Source organism: Hemiscyllium ocellatum, chromosome 45 (genome assembly GCF_020745735.1).
Source record: "Hemiscyllium ocellatum isolate sHemOce1 chromosome 45, sHemOce1.pat.X.cur, whole genome shotgun sequence".
Taxonomy (NCBI): Eukaryota; Metazoa; Chordata; class Chondrichthyes; order Orectolobiformes; family Hemiscylliidae; genus Hemiscyllium; species Hemiscyllium ocellatum.
This window is the reverse complement of record NC_083445.1, coordinates 9,284,194-9,299,617: the sequence shown is the minus strand read 5'-3', so window position 1 is coordinate 9,299,617 and position 15,424 is coordinate 9,284,194. Positions and strand designations below refer to the sequence as shown.

Below are 15,424 nucleotides of genomic sequence, written 5' to 3'. Positions count from 1 at the left end.
GTCACCCTGTTAGGTAACATCTTCAGTGGGCCTCAGGCAAAGCATTGTACATGATTCCTACTTTCTATTTATATATTGGGGCTTCATGATTCCTGCTTTCAAGAAATCCAAACATATAAATAGAAAGCAGGAATCATGTACAGTGCTTCGCCTGAGGCCCACTGAAGATGTTACCTAGTAGGGTGACAAAACGTCTGGAAATGAACCTTCCAGCTCAGCAAGCAAACCTACATCCATTGTCTGCTGCTATCAGTAACCTTCCAAACCACAAAAGTCCTTAAATAGCAAGCCACAGGAGTCAGAGTTCATGCTGCCTGGCCAGGGAGCTTTGCAAAATGCAAAGTGTTTTTAAATTTCTCTCCAGGTCAGCAGCACCCAGCACTGAGTGTGAGCATTCTCTCTCTCTTCAGATTATCTTTAATGTGCAACAGACTATGACAGACCAATAAAATGTGAGCTGTATCACCTATAAAGAAAATATTTGAATTTCTGTTGAGTCTTCCATTCTGAAAAACATTTAAAAAAACATTTCTTGATCAACCTGCTACCTACCTCTGGAGGAGGTGGAACTTGAAGCTAGGCCTCTCGGTCCAGGGGGAGGGGCATTACCAGTGCACCACTGGAGGGGCCCCTCAAGGACTTTACAGCTAGCAGTCCATGATTTAAGGTCCCACAAGCAGCAATGTGATAATAACTGGATAATCTAGGTTTGCTGCCCCATCCTCATGATGTTTAAGGGATAAATATTAACCAGGGATAAATATTAACCAGGCCACTAGGGAGAGAGCCTCTGCTTGAATACAACTGTGGGACCCTTTACATCCACTTGGGAGGGTAATAGAGTCATAGAGATGTACAACACAGAAACTGACCCATCAGTCCAACTCGTCCATGCCGACCAGATATCCTAAAGTAATCTAGTCCCATTTGCCAGCACTTGGTCCATATCCCTCTAAACCCATCCTATTCATATACCCATCCAGATGCCTTTTCAATGTTGAAATTGTACCAGCCTTCACCACTTCCTCTTGCAGCTCATTAAGTGGAAGCTTTCTAAATTGAAAAACACCCAGGCACACTACCTGATAAAGGAAGTGCTATCTTTGGGGTGGCATGGGGGCTCGGTGGTTAGCACTGCTGCCTCACAGTGCCAGGAACCCAGGTTCGATTCCAGCCCCTTGGGCGACTGTCCGCATGGAGTTTGCACATTCTCCCCGTGTCTGCGTGGGCTTCCTCCGGGTGCTCTGGTTTCCTCCCGGAATCCAAAGATGTGCCGGTCAGGTGAACTGGCCATGCTAAATTGCCCATAGCTTTAGGTGTATTAGTCAGAGGGTTACTCTTCAACAGGTGTGGACTTGTTAGGCCAAATGGCCTGTTTCCACTCTGCAGGGAATCTAATCTAGTCTAACGTTAGGAGTTACACAATGCTGAATCATTTCCTCTTACCTGTAAGAAGGTCAGAGCTGCGCGTTGCAGTAAACACTCTGCATAGCAAACCTCTGCATGGACCTCCTCTGTAAAACAAGTTGAAACAATCAGGCAGGTACAATTAACCCTGACAATCCTACATTTTCCAGTTCCATTGTAAACATAGCGAATTATATGGTGCTATCAGAAGGGTACAATGATTAAGGTACATCTAAAGATCGTTAATTCACAGGCTACCACTTTGGTAATGACTCTGGAAGTTTCTGTCTGCCTGAATATTCCAAACTTTGTCATTGTCCTTTGGGGTAAGGGACTGCCTGCTCTGCCCACCTTTGGCCTACTCACTGACTCCAGTTCCACACGACAATTGTTCTTCACACTACAGTCAGTCACCAGACCAAAGAAGGTTAGAAATGGAGCAAATGTCACAGGTCTCGATCGCCTATCTCATTTCACCTGGAGTTGAGTGTGGGGTGCTGGAAAGCAGGTCAGGCAGCATCCGAGGAGCAGGAGAATTGACGTTTCGGGCATAACCCCTTCATCAAAAGCCATTCCTGATTCTCCTGCTCCTCGGATGCTGCCTGACCTGCTGTGCTTTTCCAGCAACACACTTCACTCTGGAGCTGAGCGGACAAATACTAAATCGGAAAGCGGAATACTGCAGCTGTTGGAAATCTGACATGGAGACACAAAATGCCTGAAGTACTCGACAGGTCAGGCAGCAGCTGGGCAGAGAGAAACAGGGCTAAGTTTTCAGGTCGACGCCCTTTCATCAAAACTGGAAAAAGTTAGAGATGTCATAGGTTTCGAGGAAGGAGTGTGATGGACAAGGAGAAGGGAAGACAGGAGAGACTGAATGGCAGGAGAGGGCCAGAGAGAATGATGCCTAGGAAAGAGAGAGGTAACAAAAGGTCCTGACTGGGTGCACCACTACCTGAAAGCAAAAAACAAGAGAAAAACTCAACAATGCAAAGCAAAGGAGAGAAAACTGAGGACACAGAATATGCAGACTGAAATTATTGATGTGATATTTCTTTCAGGCTGCTGTGGGCAGGTTTCTGCGTTTCCTTTTCTCAGCCCCATCACCATTCCCTTGGACTCTGATTCTATCCCTGAATCTCTCCCGCCTTCACTGACTTTCCTTTGTCCCTAGTCCCACCCATTCCTTCTCAAACCTGTTACATCATGGACTTATCCCGGACCTGATGGAAGGTTATCAGCTTGAAACATTAACGCTGGTTCTCTCTCCTGACCTGCTGAGGACTCCCAGCATTGTTTTGGTTTTACTGATGGCTGCATGCATTGCCCAGTTTTATCTCAGGAGGTCCTACATAGGGAGGAGGTGGCACAGGATATAAAGGGTATGCTCCAGTTATATCAACTACGCAAGAGGTCAGTTCTCCTCCATGCCCCACACTGCTGTGATTCAGAAACATACGACCGTTGCATCACTGTCACGGAGTCAAACTTCTGCCTTTAATTGGGGTCCCCACACCTCACCTCAAGGAAGATGTATATGGTTTGTGTTAGTCTTCATTTGAGATCAAAGATTAACAAATGATTCCATAATGGTGTTTAAGACAATGAAAGTGTTTGATAGCATCAGGAAGACAGAAACAATTTTCTTGGTGTCTATGTGTGTGTGTGTGTGTGTGTGTGTGTGTGTGTGTGTGTGTGTGTGTGTGTGTGTGTGTGTGTGTGTGTGTGTGTGTCAAATTAGATTTGCCATCCTAATTACCAACTCAACCTGCAAGTTTACCTGAAAAGAGAATTCTGCACTAGGATTCCCAAGTCCCTTTGTATTCCAGCTTTCTGAATTTTCACCCCATTTAGAAAATAGTCCATACCTCTATCCTTCCTACCAAAGTGCATGACGTCACGCTTTCCCACATTGTATTTCATCTGTCACGTCTCTGCCCACTCTTCTAACCTGTCTAAAACTTTCTGCAGCCTCCCTGCCTCCTCAATACTACCTGCTCCTCCACCTATCTTTGTATCATCTGCAAACTTAGTCAGAATGCCCTCAGTTCCTTCATCTAGATCATTAATATATAAAATGAAAAATTGTGATCCCAAAACTGAGCCTTGCAGAACCCCACTTGTCACCGGCTGCCATCCTGAGAAGGACCCTTTTATCCCCACTCTCTGCTTTCTGCCAGACAGCCAAGCTTCTATCCAGGCTAGCACCTTGCCTCTGACACCATGGGCTCTTATCTTACTCAGTAGCCTCCTATGCAGCACCTTGTCAAAGGCCTTCTGGAAGTCCAGGTAGATAACATCCATTGGTTCTCCTTGGTCTAACCTGCTCGTTACTTCCTCAAAGATTCTAACAGGTTTGTCAGGCATGACCTATCCTTGATGAAGCCATGCTGACTTTGCCCTATTTTACCAAGTATTCAGAAATCTCATCTTTCACAATGACCTTAGCGACAACTGAGGTCAGGCGAATCGGCCTATAATTTCCCTTCTTTTGCCTTACCCCATTCTTAAACAGTGGGGTTGTATTCACCCCTGATTCCTGATGAAGAGCTTATGCCCAAAACGTCGATTCTCCTGCTGCTCGGATGCTGCCTGACCACATGTTTTGACTCTGATCTCCAGCATCTGCAGTCCTCACTTTCTCTGAGTTATATTTACCCTTTCAACATATCCTTTGAGTGCATTCTCCTTACATTGATCTGAATTTCCCATAAAGACATCTGTTCTGTTAAGGGTTAGTGAATTAAGGCAGGTAAATAGAGTTGAACTGCCCATGTGATAATGGGAGAACGTGCTTTAAAGACCAAATTGCCCCAAACCATTCCTGTTAGTTTCCCTGGTCCCATGAGCTCTCTAATCTGTGGTAGAGTTTAAACAGGCCTGTGACATGGATGAGCAACTGGCCTCAGTATCCCCAGGAATCATCACCCTTGCGAAATTGGGTGGGGTCGTCAACACGGGAGTGTCTGAGTTCCCACGTTTATCCAAACTCACCCTGGTTCGGAACAGGACATGGCCAGTGTTTATGGAACCTTACCCCCAGGAGAGAGGAAAAGCAAATTAAAACAGTGAAGTCAGGATGATCAGGCAAAGTACTAAGGAATACTCATACAGGTTAAAGGGAGGTAAGATGAGTTAGTACAGATACAAGGGGCTGAATAACAAAGCTTTGCCTCCAATTCTAGCCTCTTGAATTTCCCCACTCAACCACTGATGACCATCAATGTGCCCTCTAATTATTTTCCTTTTGATGCGTGGAACTCCAAGGTCTATGGGACAATGTGTGACATGTCAATCACACTGATTGGCATGCACAGAGTCTCAAAACTACTACCCAGCTTAGACAGAACATTAGCAACCATGCCTTTAGCTATCTGGTCTCCAAGCTCTGCAGTTCCCTCCCTGAACCTCTCTAATCACAGGGGTAGGGTTGAAGGAGCAACTTAAGCATTTGGCCACAATCTCCTTCTGAGGTCAAATATCATCCAATGAAAGTTGCTGAGAAATGTCTCGGAATGTTTAATGATGTTAAAGGCACTACGCAAACACAAAGCTGCTGTAACCTTGAACAAGCAGTAACGTTATCGATCTAATGGAATGAAGACCTTCACCTTGGAGGTTTCATTTCCCTTGTAGGGGATTCTGACACACACCTTCTGTGAAGTGGTCACCAGCCGGTTTGTTCACAAGACTCGAGAGCGAACCAACGACAGTCGACTTCTTCCGGAACCTGTTGGCAACAAGTGGCCAGTTAGGGAAGACTGCCCAGTCTCCTGACATCGGAGTGCCGACAGGTACAAGCACACCCAGCGGAAGTGGAATGGAAATTGGCCATTCGGCCCCACAAGCCACTACAAATTCTAGATCACGGCTGATCGGATTGTGGCCTCATTTCCACTCTCCTGCTGTTATTTCTTACGTTATCTGAACCTCTACAAAGGGTGCTCAAAGGATGTCCTCTCCACTGCCATCTCTCAAGCAAATGGACAGCAAGTGCCAGCCTTGCCCAAGACACCCCCCTGCCAAGAATGGTGTCTTTTAAATGGTCACGGTCATTACGTCCTATACTGAGTCGAGGAAGATGAACACAATAATATTAGAAAAGATATTAAGTCAGCGTAATCTCCACCAAGACTCAGATAAGATGTTCTTTTTTATTCCTTTGCTGTACATGGGCTTCACTGACAAGGTCAGCAGTTGTAGCCCATCCTGAGTGTCCTTGAGAAAGGAGTGCTGGCATGGAGGGAACACCAGTCAATAAATATAAGCTGGGAGGATGTTGCTCCTTGACCTGGAAACTGGAACTTGGAGGACTTGGAGGCACAGCTCATAATAAGGGATCTCCTTTACTGTAATTCATTTCTGGGATGTGGGAATCGCTGGCTGGGCCTACATTTATCACTTATTCCCAGCTGCCCTTCAGAAGGTGGTGGTGAGCTGCCTTCTTGAACCGCTGCAGCCCATTTGTTGTAGGTAAACTAATAATGCTCCTGAGAAGGGAATTCCAGGATTTAGAACCAGCAACACTGAAGGACTGGTGATATATTTCCACATCAGGATGATGAGCCTATACACTTAATGGTAAGGCCCTAGGGAGTGTTACCGAACAAAGAGACCTTGGGTGCAGGTTCATAGTTACTTGAAGGTGGAGCCGCAGGTAGACAGGGTGGTGAAGGCGACATTTGGTATGCTTTCCTTTATCGGTCAGAGTACTGAGTACAGGGGTTGGGAGGTCATGTTGCGGCTGTACAGGACATTGGTTAGGCCACTTTTGGAATACTGCATTCAATTCTGGTCTCCCTGCGAAAGGAAGGATGTTGTGAAACTTGAAGGGTTCAGAAAAGATTTACAAGGATGTTGCCAGGGTTGGAGGATTTGAGCTATCGGGAGAGACTGAATAGGCTGAAGCTGTTTTCCCTGGAGCGTCGGAGGCTGAGAGGTGACCTTATAGAGGTTATATAATCAAGCTGGGTATGGATAGGGTGAATAGCCATGGTCTTTTCCCAAGATAGGGGAGTCCAAAGTAGAGGACATAGGTTTAGAGTGAGAAGGGAAAGGTTTAAAAGGGACCTAAAGGGCAACTCTTTCACGCAGAGGATGGTGCATGTATGAAATGAGGGGAAGTAGTGGAGGTTGATACAATTACAGCATTTAAAAGGCAATTGGATGGGTATATGAATATAAAGGGTTTAGAGGGATATGGGCCAAATGCTGACAAATGGGACTAGACTAATTTAGGATATCTGATCAGCATGGACATGTTGACCCGAAGGGTCTGTTTCCATGCTGTACACCTCCATGACTCTATGGGTGGCTTGGAGGGGAACTTGCAGGTGGTGTTGCCATATATCTGCTGCCCTTGTCCTTCTAGATAGAAGTGGTTGCAAATTTGGAAAATGCTGTCTGAAGAAAGCTTGGGGAATTTCTGCGGTCTATCGTGTCAATGGTACACACTGTTACCACTGCGCATCAGTGGGGGAGGGTGTGAATGATTGGTCTCAATCAAGCAGGCTGCTTTGTCCTGGATGGCATTAAACTTCTCGAGTGCTGTCGGAGCTGCCCTTCATCCAGAAAAGTTGGGAATATTCCATCACACTCCTGACTTGTATCTTGTAAATGGTGGCCAGACTTTTGGGAGTGAAGAAGTGAGTTATTCTCTGCAGGATTCTAAGTTTCTGACTCGCTATTGTAGCCAGAGCATTTATATGGGTAGACCCGTTCAGTTTCTGGTCAATAGCACCCCCCAGGATGTTGATACTGGAGGCATTCAGCAACTGCGATGCCATTGAATGTTGTAAGAAGCAATGGTTAGATTCTCTCTTGTTGGAGATAGTCATTGCCTGGCACTTGTGTGGTGGAAATATTCATTGCCACCTCTCAGCCTAAACCTGGATATTGTCCAGAGAGAACAACAAAATGTGCTGGAGAAACTCAGCAGGTCTGTCAGCATCTGTGGAGAGAAAAACAGAGTTAACATTTCAAGTCCAGAGACTCAGAAGACTGTCCAGACCTTGCTCCATTTGAAGATGAGCGACTTCAGTATCTTAAACATAATATTAAAAATCACACCAGGTTCTAGTCCAGCGGGTTTAATTGGAAGCACTAGCTTTCGGAGCGCTGCTCCTTCGTTAAGTGGTTTCATCAGTACACCACCTGATGAAGGAGCGTCGCTCCGAAAGCTAGTGCTTCCAAATAAACCTGTTGGACTATAACCTGGTGTTGTGTGATTTATAACTTTATACACTCCAGTCCAACACCGGCATCTCCACATCATGACTACTATTAAACATAATATGTTTCTGAGCCCCATTCCCCTGCGTTCTCCCCACACCATTTAATCTCTTTACTCAACAAGAAAGAAGACTACTACTATGTTGAACTCCAGACTACAACACAAATGCACAGACTCCCCAGATATAACTCGCTATGATGACTGTCAGATTCTACCAACACAACGGTGGCCTGGAAACAAGACCGTTGTTATCAGTATGTAAATAACTTCAGGCAAATGACAGAAGCCACAGAGGCTCTTGCTGCAGCTTTAGTTGAATCAGCAAAGGAACTTACAAAATTCCAGCACACCGTGACTGCATTATTCAAATTATCGAAACGTTTCTAGCAAAGAAAGGTTCCCCAGGAAATGACCCCGAGTAACCGGGATCTGCATCAGACCTGCTGAAAAGTAAAGCTATCAAGATCTCTAAAGCATGAGCATCTAATCAAAGCACACAATCAGCAGCACAGAGACTTCAGTGTTGAAGGTGCTGTCTGTCTGTGCTGTGATGTTACACTGTGGACCCTGCCTCAAATGTATGTAAACATAATCTTGTTCAAGTAAGAGAATACCTTTGGTTTGTTTGTTGGCTACAGTCAAACTCAAAAGTTTGTTTCCTCATGTGTTACTGTACAGAAACAAACTGCTTTAGGGACTATGTATGTGTGTATAAAGATATTTATGAATAAACTATATTTCTGAAATAGAAAAAGTTACACTGCAGGCCCCGGTGTGCAGATTCACAGAGTTGGTAAAGTGGTCCATTTAGCTCATCATACCTTCACTGGCTGTATTACTTAGTGCCAATTTCCTGCTCTTTCTCCATATCACTGCATGCCATTTCTATCCAATTAGCTAGCCAGTGCCCTCAGGCGATCGGAGGCTTAGCCAATGCCCCTTTGCAAAGAAGAAAAGGGAGCGCAGAAGGCTAATAGTGAGCTATTACGAAGGCAAACCACATGTTAACCTTGTATCACAAGAGGATTTCAGTCCAGGAGCAGAGAGGCCTTGTTTCTATTGTACTGAAGCTTGGTTAGACCATGCGTGGAGTGCAGCACGCAGTTTTGGTCTCCTTATCCCAGGAAGGATATTATTGCCGTGGAGGGAATGTGATAAAGGTTCACCCGACTTATTCCTCAGGTGGACCCTGGGCAACCTGGGCTCAGATGTTAGCACCCGGGCAGCATCCGCCAGAGATGTCGTACGGATTAACACTTCACATCAGACAATTACTGGGAGCCAGGCAGAATTTAACACAGGAAACGCTGGAGAGACTCAGCAGGTCCAACTGCATCTTTAGAATCACAGAAATAGAGTTATCATTTCAAGCCAGGTACGACTCTGCTCCCTCCACAGCAGTTGAGTTTCTTCAGCATTTGCTGCTTTTGTTTCAGATTTCCAACTTTTGGATATTTTGGATATTTTTAATTAGCATGCAATTGTGCTGCAGCAGTATTTCCCTATCTCTGTGCTAGGAGGTCCAAATTCAGATCCATTGTCACCGGGAGTGTGTTATAACATTTTTTTTTATTCATTGTGGGATGAAGGCATCACTGGCCAGACCAGCTTTTACTACCCCATCCTTAATTGCCCAGAGAGCAGTTAAGAGTCGACTCCAGTGGGTCTGGAGTCACATGTAGGCCAGACCAGGTAAGGATGGCAGTTTCCCTCCTTAAAGGACGTGAGTAAACCAGGTGGGTTTTTCCAAAAATCGATAATGGATTCTGGGTCATCATTGGACTATCAATTCCAGATTGTTATTGAATTCAAATTCCACAATCTGCCATGGCAAGATTCAGACGCAGGTCCCCGGAACATTCCCTGGGTCTCTGAATTAACAGTCCAGTGATAGTACCACCGGGCCAGCGCCCTCCCTCATATTGCTACAATAGCGCTTTTTCGCCAATGTGTCTCTTCACCTTTGACCCAGGAGAAGTCATTTTAACTGCTGTAACCAAAGCAAATTATGTACCTATGTACCCACACCTCGATCCACAATTCCTACCTTTGGCAAATCTCCTGTGCTTCTTTCATCGTGTGTCCTGCACTGATGATGTCATCATGTTCAAAGGTCATCATTGCCTGCATTTCCAAAATGGTGGCATAGATCAGCGCATGGTACATGCTGTCCTTCACCCTGTCACACAAGTGAGAGACAAGTTGGTGAATACCCGTATCTGCGAAGCTAGGACTTGCACCTTATAACCAGGAGACTTTAGCCCACACACAATGCAACAACAAACATAGAATCATACAGAAGAGGCTCTTTGGCCCATCGTGTTTGTACTACCAAAAATACACTTCTACTACTACGAATTCCATTTTCCTGCACTATAGACCATCAACCAGGATAGTATTAGATGGGCGAAGCAGACTTGAAAGGTTATTTGGCCCTTTCCTGCTCCTATTTCTCATTTTCTAATACTTTCCAACCTCAAAGTGTACTCTGCCCCTTCACACGGTGTTGATGGAGGTTTGAGTTGTACATATTGGGATAGTCCCTGTCTGTTCCTGACTTAACTGGGCACAGGGTGAATTCTGGGCTGGATTGGGCTGGGGTTACTGGGTGACACCACACCAAGACCAATCAATCCCTTTCTCAGCCAATGCTCTCAGACAGATACCTTCCAACGCTTGTCATCTGACAGGGATTGGTAACTGCAGCCCTGTGGCTCATACACATAATGTCCAAAATTACCCACACTATGCAAATGCAACTTCTGTCATTTTGCAACACCCCCCACCGCAGTGTGCAGCATGTGACGGGCACCTGCAAGTACTCAAGGATGCCCTCATAAGAACAGGGTACAATGCTCAACTCATTGACCGCCAGTTCCGACATGCCACCATGAGGAACCGTAATGACCTCCTCAGGAGACAGACACGTGCTTAAACCAACAGGGTACCCTTCGTTGTCCAGTACTTCCCAGGAGCTGAAAAACTATGCCATGTTTTTCACAGCCTGCAACACGTTGGAGGATGGGCACCTCGCCAAAACCTTCCCCAGACCTCCACTTCTCACCCTTAAACAGCCACCAAACCTCAACAGATCTTTGTTCTAGCAAAGTGCCCGGCTTTCAGGACAATACCATACAACTTTGTCACGGTAGATGCTGCAAGACGTGCCAGAGTGTTGACACGGATACCACCGCTACACATGGGGACACCTCCCACCTTGCACGAGGCAGGTACTCATGTGACTCAGCCAACGTTGTCTATCTCATACGCTGCAAGCAAGTGTGCCCTGAGGCATGGTACACTGGTGAGACCGAGCAGAGGTTACAGCAACGGATGATGGGCACCACACAACAATCAACAGACAGGAGTGTTCCCTCCCAGTTGGGGAACACTTCAGCGGTCTGGGACATTTGATCTCGGACCTTTGGGTGACCATCCTCCAAGGCGGACTTCAGGACAGGCAGCAGCGAAAAGTGGCCAAGCAGAGGCTGATAGCTAAGTTTGGTACCACAGGGATGGGACCTTGGGTTCAGTCACATTACAGGTGACCCCATTGTACTACACATACACACACAACACACACACACACACAACACACACACACACACTCACAACCACACACCCCCTCCCCCCATCCCCACACACATTCACATATACGTTTGTGGGGTGAATTTGTACTTGCAGACTTACATTGTACTTTGCTCAAGAACTGTATGAAGCCATGTAAGATTCTGTCAAATGTTTTAGATTAGAATCAGTCTAAACATTATGGCACAGACAGCAGCACACAGGGGGCCAACATCTTCAATACATTATCTGGGCTGACACCTTGACACTGTCCTATCCCCCCTAGTCCAGGAACTGCCCACATACCTTCAAGACACCACCCACGCCCTCCACCTCCTCCAAGACTTCTGTTTCCCCGGCCCCCCAACGCCTCATCTTCACCATGGATATCCAATTCCTCTACACTTCCATCCGCCATGACCAGGGCCTCCAAGCCCTCCGTTTTTTTCTTCTCCCAACGTCCCCAACAGTACCCTTCCATGACACTCTCATTCGTTTGGCCGAACTGGTCCTCACCCTTAACAATTTCTCCTTCGAATCCTCCCACTTCCTCCAGACCAAAGGGGTAGCCATGGGCACACGTATGGGCCCCAGCTATGCCTGTCTCTTTGTTGGCTACATAGAACAGTCGATCTTCCGGAATTACACCGGCACCACTCCCCACCTCTTCCTCCGCTACATTGATGACTGCATTGGCGCCACCTCGTGCTCCCGCGAGGAGGTTGAGCAATTCATCAACTACACCAACACATTCCACCCTGACCTTAAATTTACCTGGACCATCTCTGACACCTCCCTCCCCTTCCTTGACTTCTCCATCTCCATTAATAACGACCAACTTGACACTGACATTTTTTACAAACCCACCGACTCTCACAGCTACCTGGATTACAGCTCTTCCAACCATACCTCTTGCAAAAATGCCATCTTGTATTCCCAATTCCTCTGTCTCTGCCGTATCTGCTCCCAGGAGGACCAGTTCCACCAGATGGCCTCCTTCTTTAGAGAAGAATTTCCCTTCCCACATGGTTAAAGATGCCCTCCAATGCATCTCATCCATATCCCGCACCTCCGCCCTCAGACCCCACCCCTCCAACCGTAACAAGGACAGAACGCCCCTGGTGCTCACCTTCCACCCTACCAACCTTCGCATAAACCAAATCATCCGCCGACATTTCCGCCACCTCCAAAAAGACTCCACCACCAGGGATATATTTCCCTCCTCACCCCTTTCCGCCTTCCGCAAAGACTGTTCCCTCTGTGACTACCTGGTCAGGTCCACGCCCCCCCCCCTACAACCCACCCTCCCATCCTGGCACCTTCCCCTGCCACCACAGGAACTGCAAGACCTGCGCCCACACCTCCTCCCTCACCTCCATCCAAGGCCCTAAAGGAGCCTTCCACATCCAAAGTTTTACCTGCACATCCATTAATATCATTTATTGCATCCGTTGCTCCCGATGCGGTCTCCTCTACACTGGGGAGACTGGACGCCTCCTAGCAGAGCGCTTTAGGGAACATCTCTGAGACACCTGCACCAATCAACCACACCACCTTGTGGCCCAACACTTCAACTCCCCCTCCCACTCTGCCGAGGACATGGAGGTCCTGGGCCTCCTTCACCGCGCTCCCTCACCACCAGACGCCTGGAGGAAGAACGCCTCATCTTCCGCCTCAGAAGACTTCAACCCCAGGGCATCAATGTGGACTTCAATAGTTTCCTCATTTCCCCTTCCCCCACCTCACCCTAGTTTCAAACTTCCAGCTCAGCACTGTCCCCATGACTTATCCGGACTTGTCCTACCTGCCTATCTCCTTATCCACCTATCCACTCCACCCTCTCCTCCCTGACCTATCACCTTCATCCCCCCCCCACTCACCCATTGTACTCTATGCTACTTTCTCCCCACCCCCACCCTCCTCTAGCTTATCTCTCCACGCTTCAGGCTCACTGCCTTTATTCCTGATGAAGGGCTTTTGCCGAAACGTCGATTTTGCTGCACCTCGGATGCTGCCTGAACTGCTGTGCTCGTCCAGCACCACTAATCCAGAATCTGGTTTCCAGCATCTGCAGTCATTGTTTTTACCTTTTAACCAATTGTTAAAGTTCACCTGAGAATGTAACTTTTAACAAAGGTTTTACAATTTATATATGAAAGAAGTGAAACTAACATGGTCATTCTAACAGAGGAGAGATTTAACAAACAATCAAGGTATTTGTCAATGTATAATTTCAGTTACATCACTCTGTAAACTTTTGTTATAAATTCTGTCTTACAACCGTGTACTCCACTACCACCTGATGAAGGAGCAGCGCTCCGAAAGCTAGTGCTTCCAATTAAACCTGTCAGACTATAACCTGGTGTTGTGTGATTTTTAACTTGGCATTAATGATGTAATCCTTACAAACTATCAAAATCCCTGGTAATAAATTTCAGTGCCTTTGCAAACTCTTATTTCCCCCAAAACTGTTAATTTCCAACTTGAGTTGCTGTTGATAAGATCTGAGTGCACACAGGAGCAATAATTAACCTGCTGTTGACTCATGAAGCAAGGGCCGGGCTAAGTATCATTTACTCAAGACAGGATGCTGGCTTCTGAGTAAACCTAAATCCACATCAGCAAATTCTGTGCCATTGCCGACAGATCTCCTAGCTTTTTTTTTGTCCTGTCCCATTTCTCCACCTATGTTCTTTTCTGGGCAGCTATAAATCCCACCATGATAATGGGGAGACCAACCTAATAAGGGTCAGAGGTAAATTAACCTTAATATTGGCCATGATTGTTTATTGAGTGACAGGGCAGGTCCAATGGGTCAAATATTCTTCCAACAAGAAGGGATTTCAAAAAGATCAAGCTTCCTTTTGTCTCCATGCCCAGTCCCCACGCACACACACCAGTCCCCACACATACATAAACTCCTAGGCATCTGCATTGACTTACTCACATCCCACAATCCCCTTCTCAGTCTCCTCAAACTGTACTGCACTCACTCCCTACCATCCCTCCCACTCACTCCCCCATCCTAACACTCGCTGTCCCCAACTCACTTGCGCCCACTCTCACGCACGCTCAATCCCCCTACTCTCACTCCCCTCAATTCCACAGCACTCCCACCCCCCACTCACAACCATCACACCCTCTCACTCGCACCCAATCCACCACTAACACTCACTCCAAACAGCTACACATATACTCCACCCCTCCAACACACACACAAAATCCACCCCCCAAGCACACACACTCCACCCCCCACACCACCACACCCCCACACACAAACTCCACGCCCCCACGCACACATTCCACCGCCCCCCACGCACACACATACTCCACCCCGCCCCACACACTACACCACACCCCCCACACACACACACTACCGCACACACACTCACTCCACCCCACCCCACACACTCCACCCCACACACACACACTCCACCACAGCCTCCACACACACCACCCCACACACACAACACACTCGAACCCACCCCACACACACTCGACTCCCCCCATACACACTCCACCCCACCCCACAAACTCCACTCCCCCACAACACACACACTCCACCCCACCCCACACACACTCCACTCCTCACACACACATACTCCACCCTCCACACACAATTCACCCCACCCCCCCACACACACACTCCACCCCACCCCACACACACTCCACCCAGCCACACACACTCCACCCAGCCACACACACTCCATTATACCACCACACACACACACACTCCACCACCCCCACACACATACTTCACCCTACCCCACCAACACTCCTCCCCACCCACTTCACCCCACCCCACACACACTCCACCCTACCCCCCCCCCACACACACACACACTCCACCACAGCCTCCACACACACCACCCCACACACACAACACACTCGACCCCACCCCACACACACTCCACTCCTCACACACACATACTCCACCCCACCCCACACACACTCCACTCCTCTCACACATACTCCACCCTCCACACACACAATTCACCCCAGCCCCCAACACACACACACACACTCCACCCTCCCCCACACACATACACACTCCACCCCACACACACACACACTCCACCCCACCCCACACACACACACACACTCCACCCAGCCACACACACTCCATTATACCACCACACACACACACAACACACACACACACACACACACACACTCCACCACCCCCACACACATACTTCACCCTACCCCACCCACACA

The 15,424-nt window shown here is 47.5% G+C and overlaps 1 protein-coding gene across 1 annotated transcript in view; it reads right to left on the bottom strand.

Annotated features, from left to right (window-relative positions):
- Positions 1-15,424, bottom strand: part of zgc:158403 (tetratricopeptide repeat protein 39A) — an 86,734-nt gene that overhangs the window by 48,516 nt on the left and 22,794 nt on the right. Inside the window, exons 3-5 of the mRNA XM_060855039.1 lie at positions 9,687-9,818; positions 5,061-5,137; positions 1,447-1,514 (exon numbers count right to left, since the gene is read on the bottom strand). Coding sequence (XP_060711022.1) covers positions 1,447-1,514; positions 5,061-5,137; positions 9,687-9,818 — 277 coding nt within the window. The remainder of the gene's footprint in view (positions 1-1,446; positions 1,515-5,060; positions 5,138-9,686; positions 9,819-15,424) is intronic.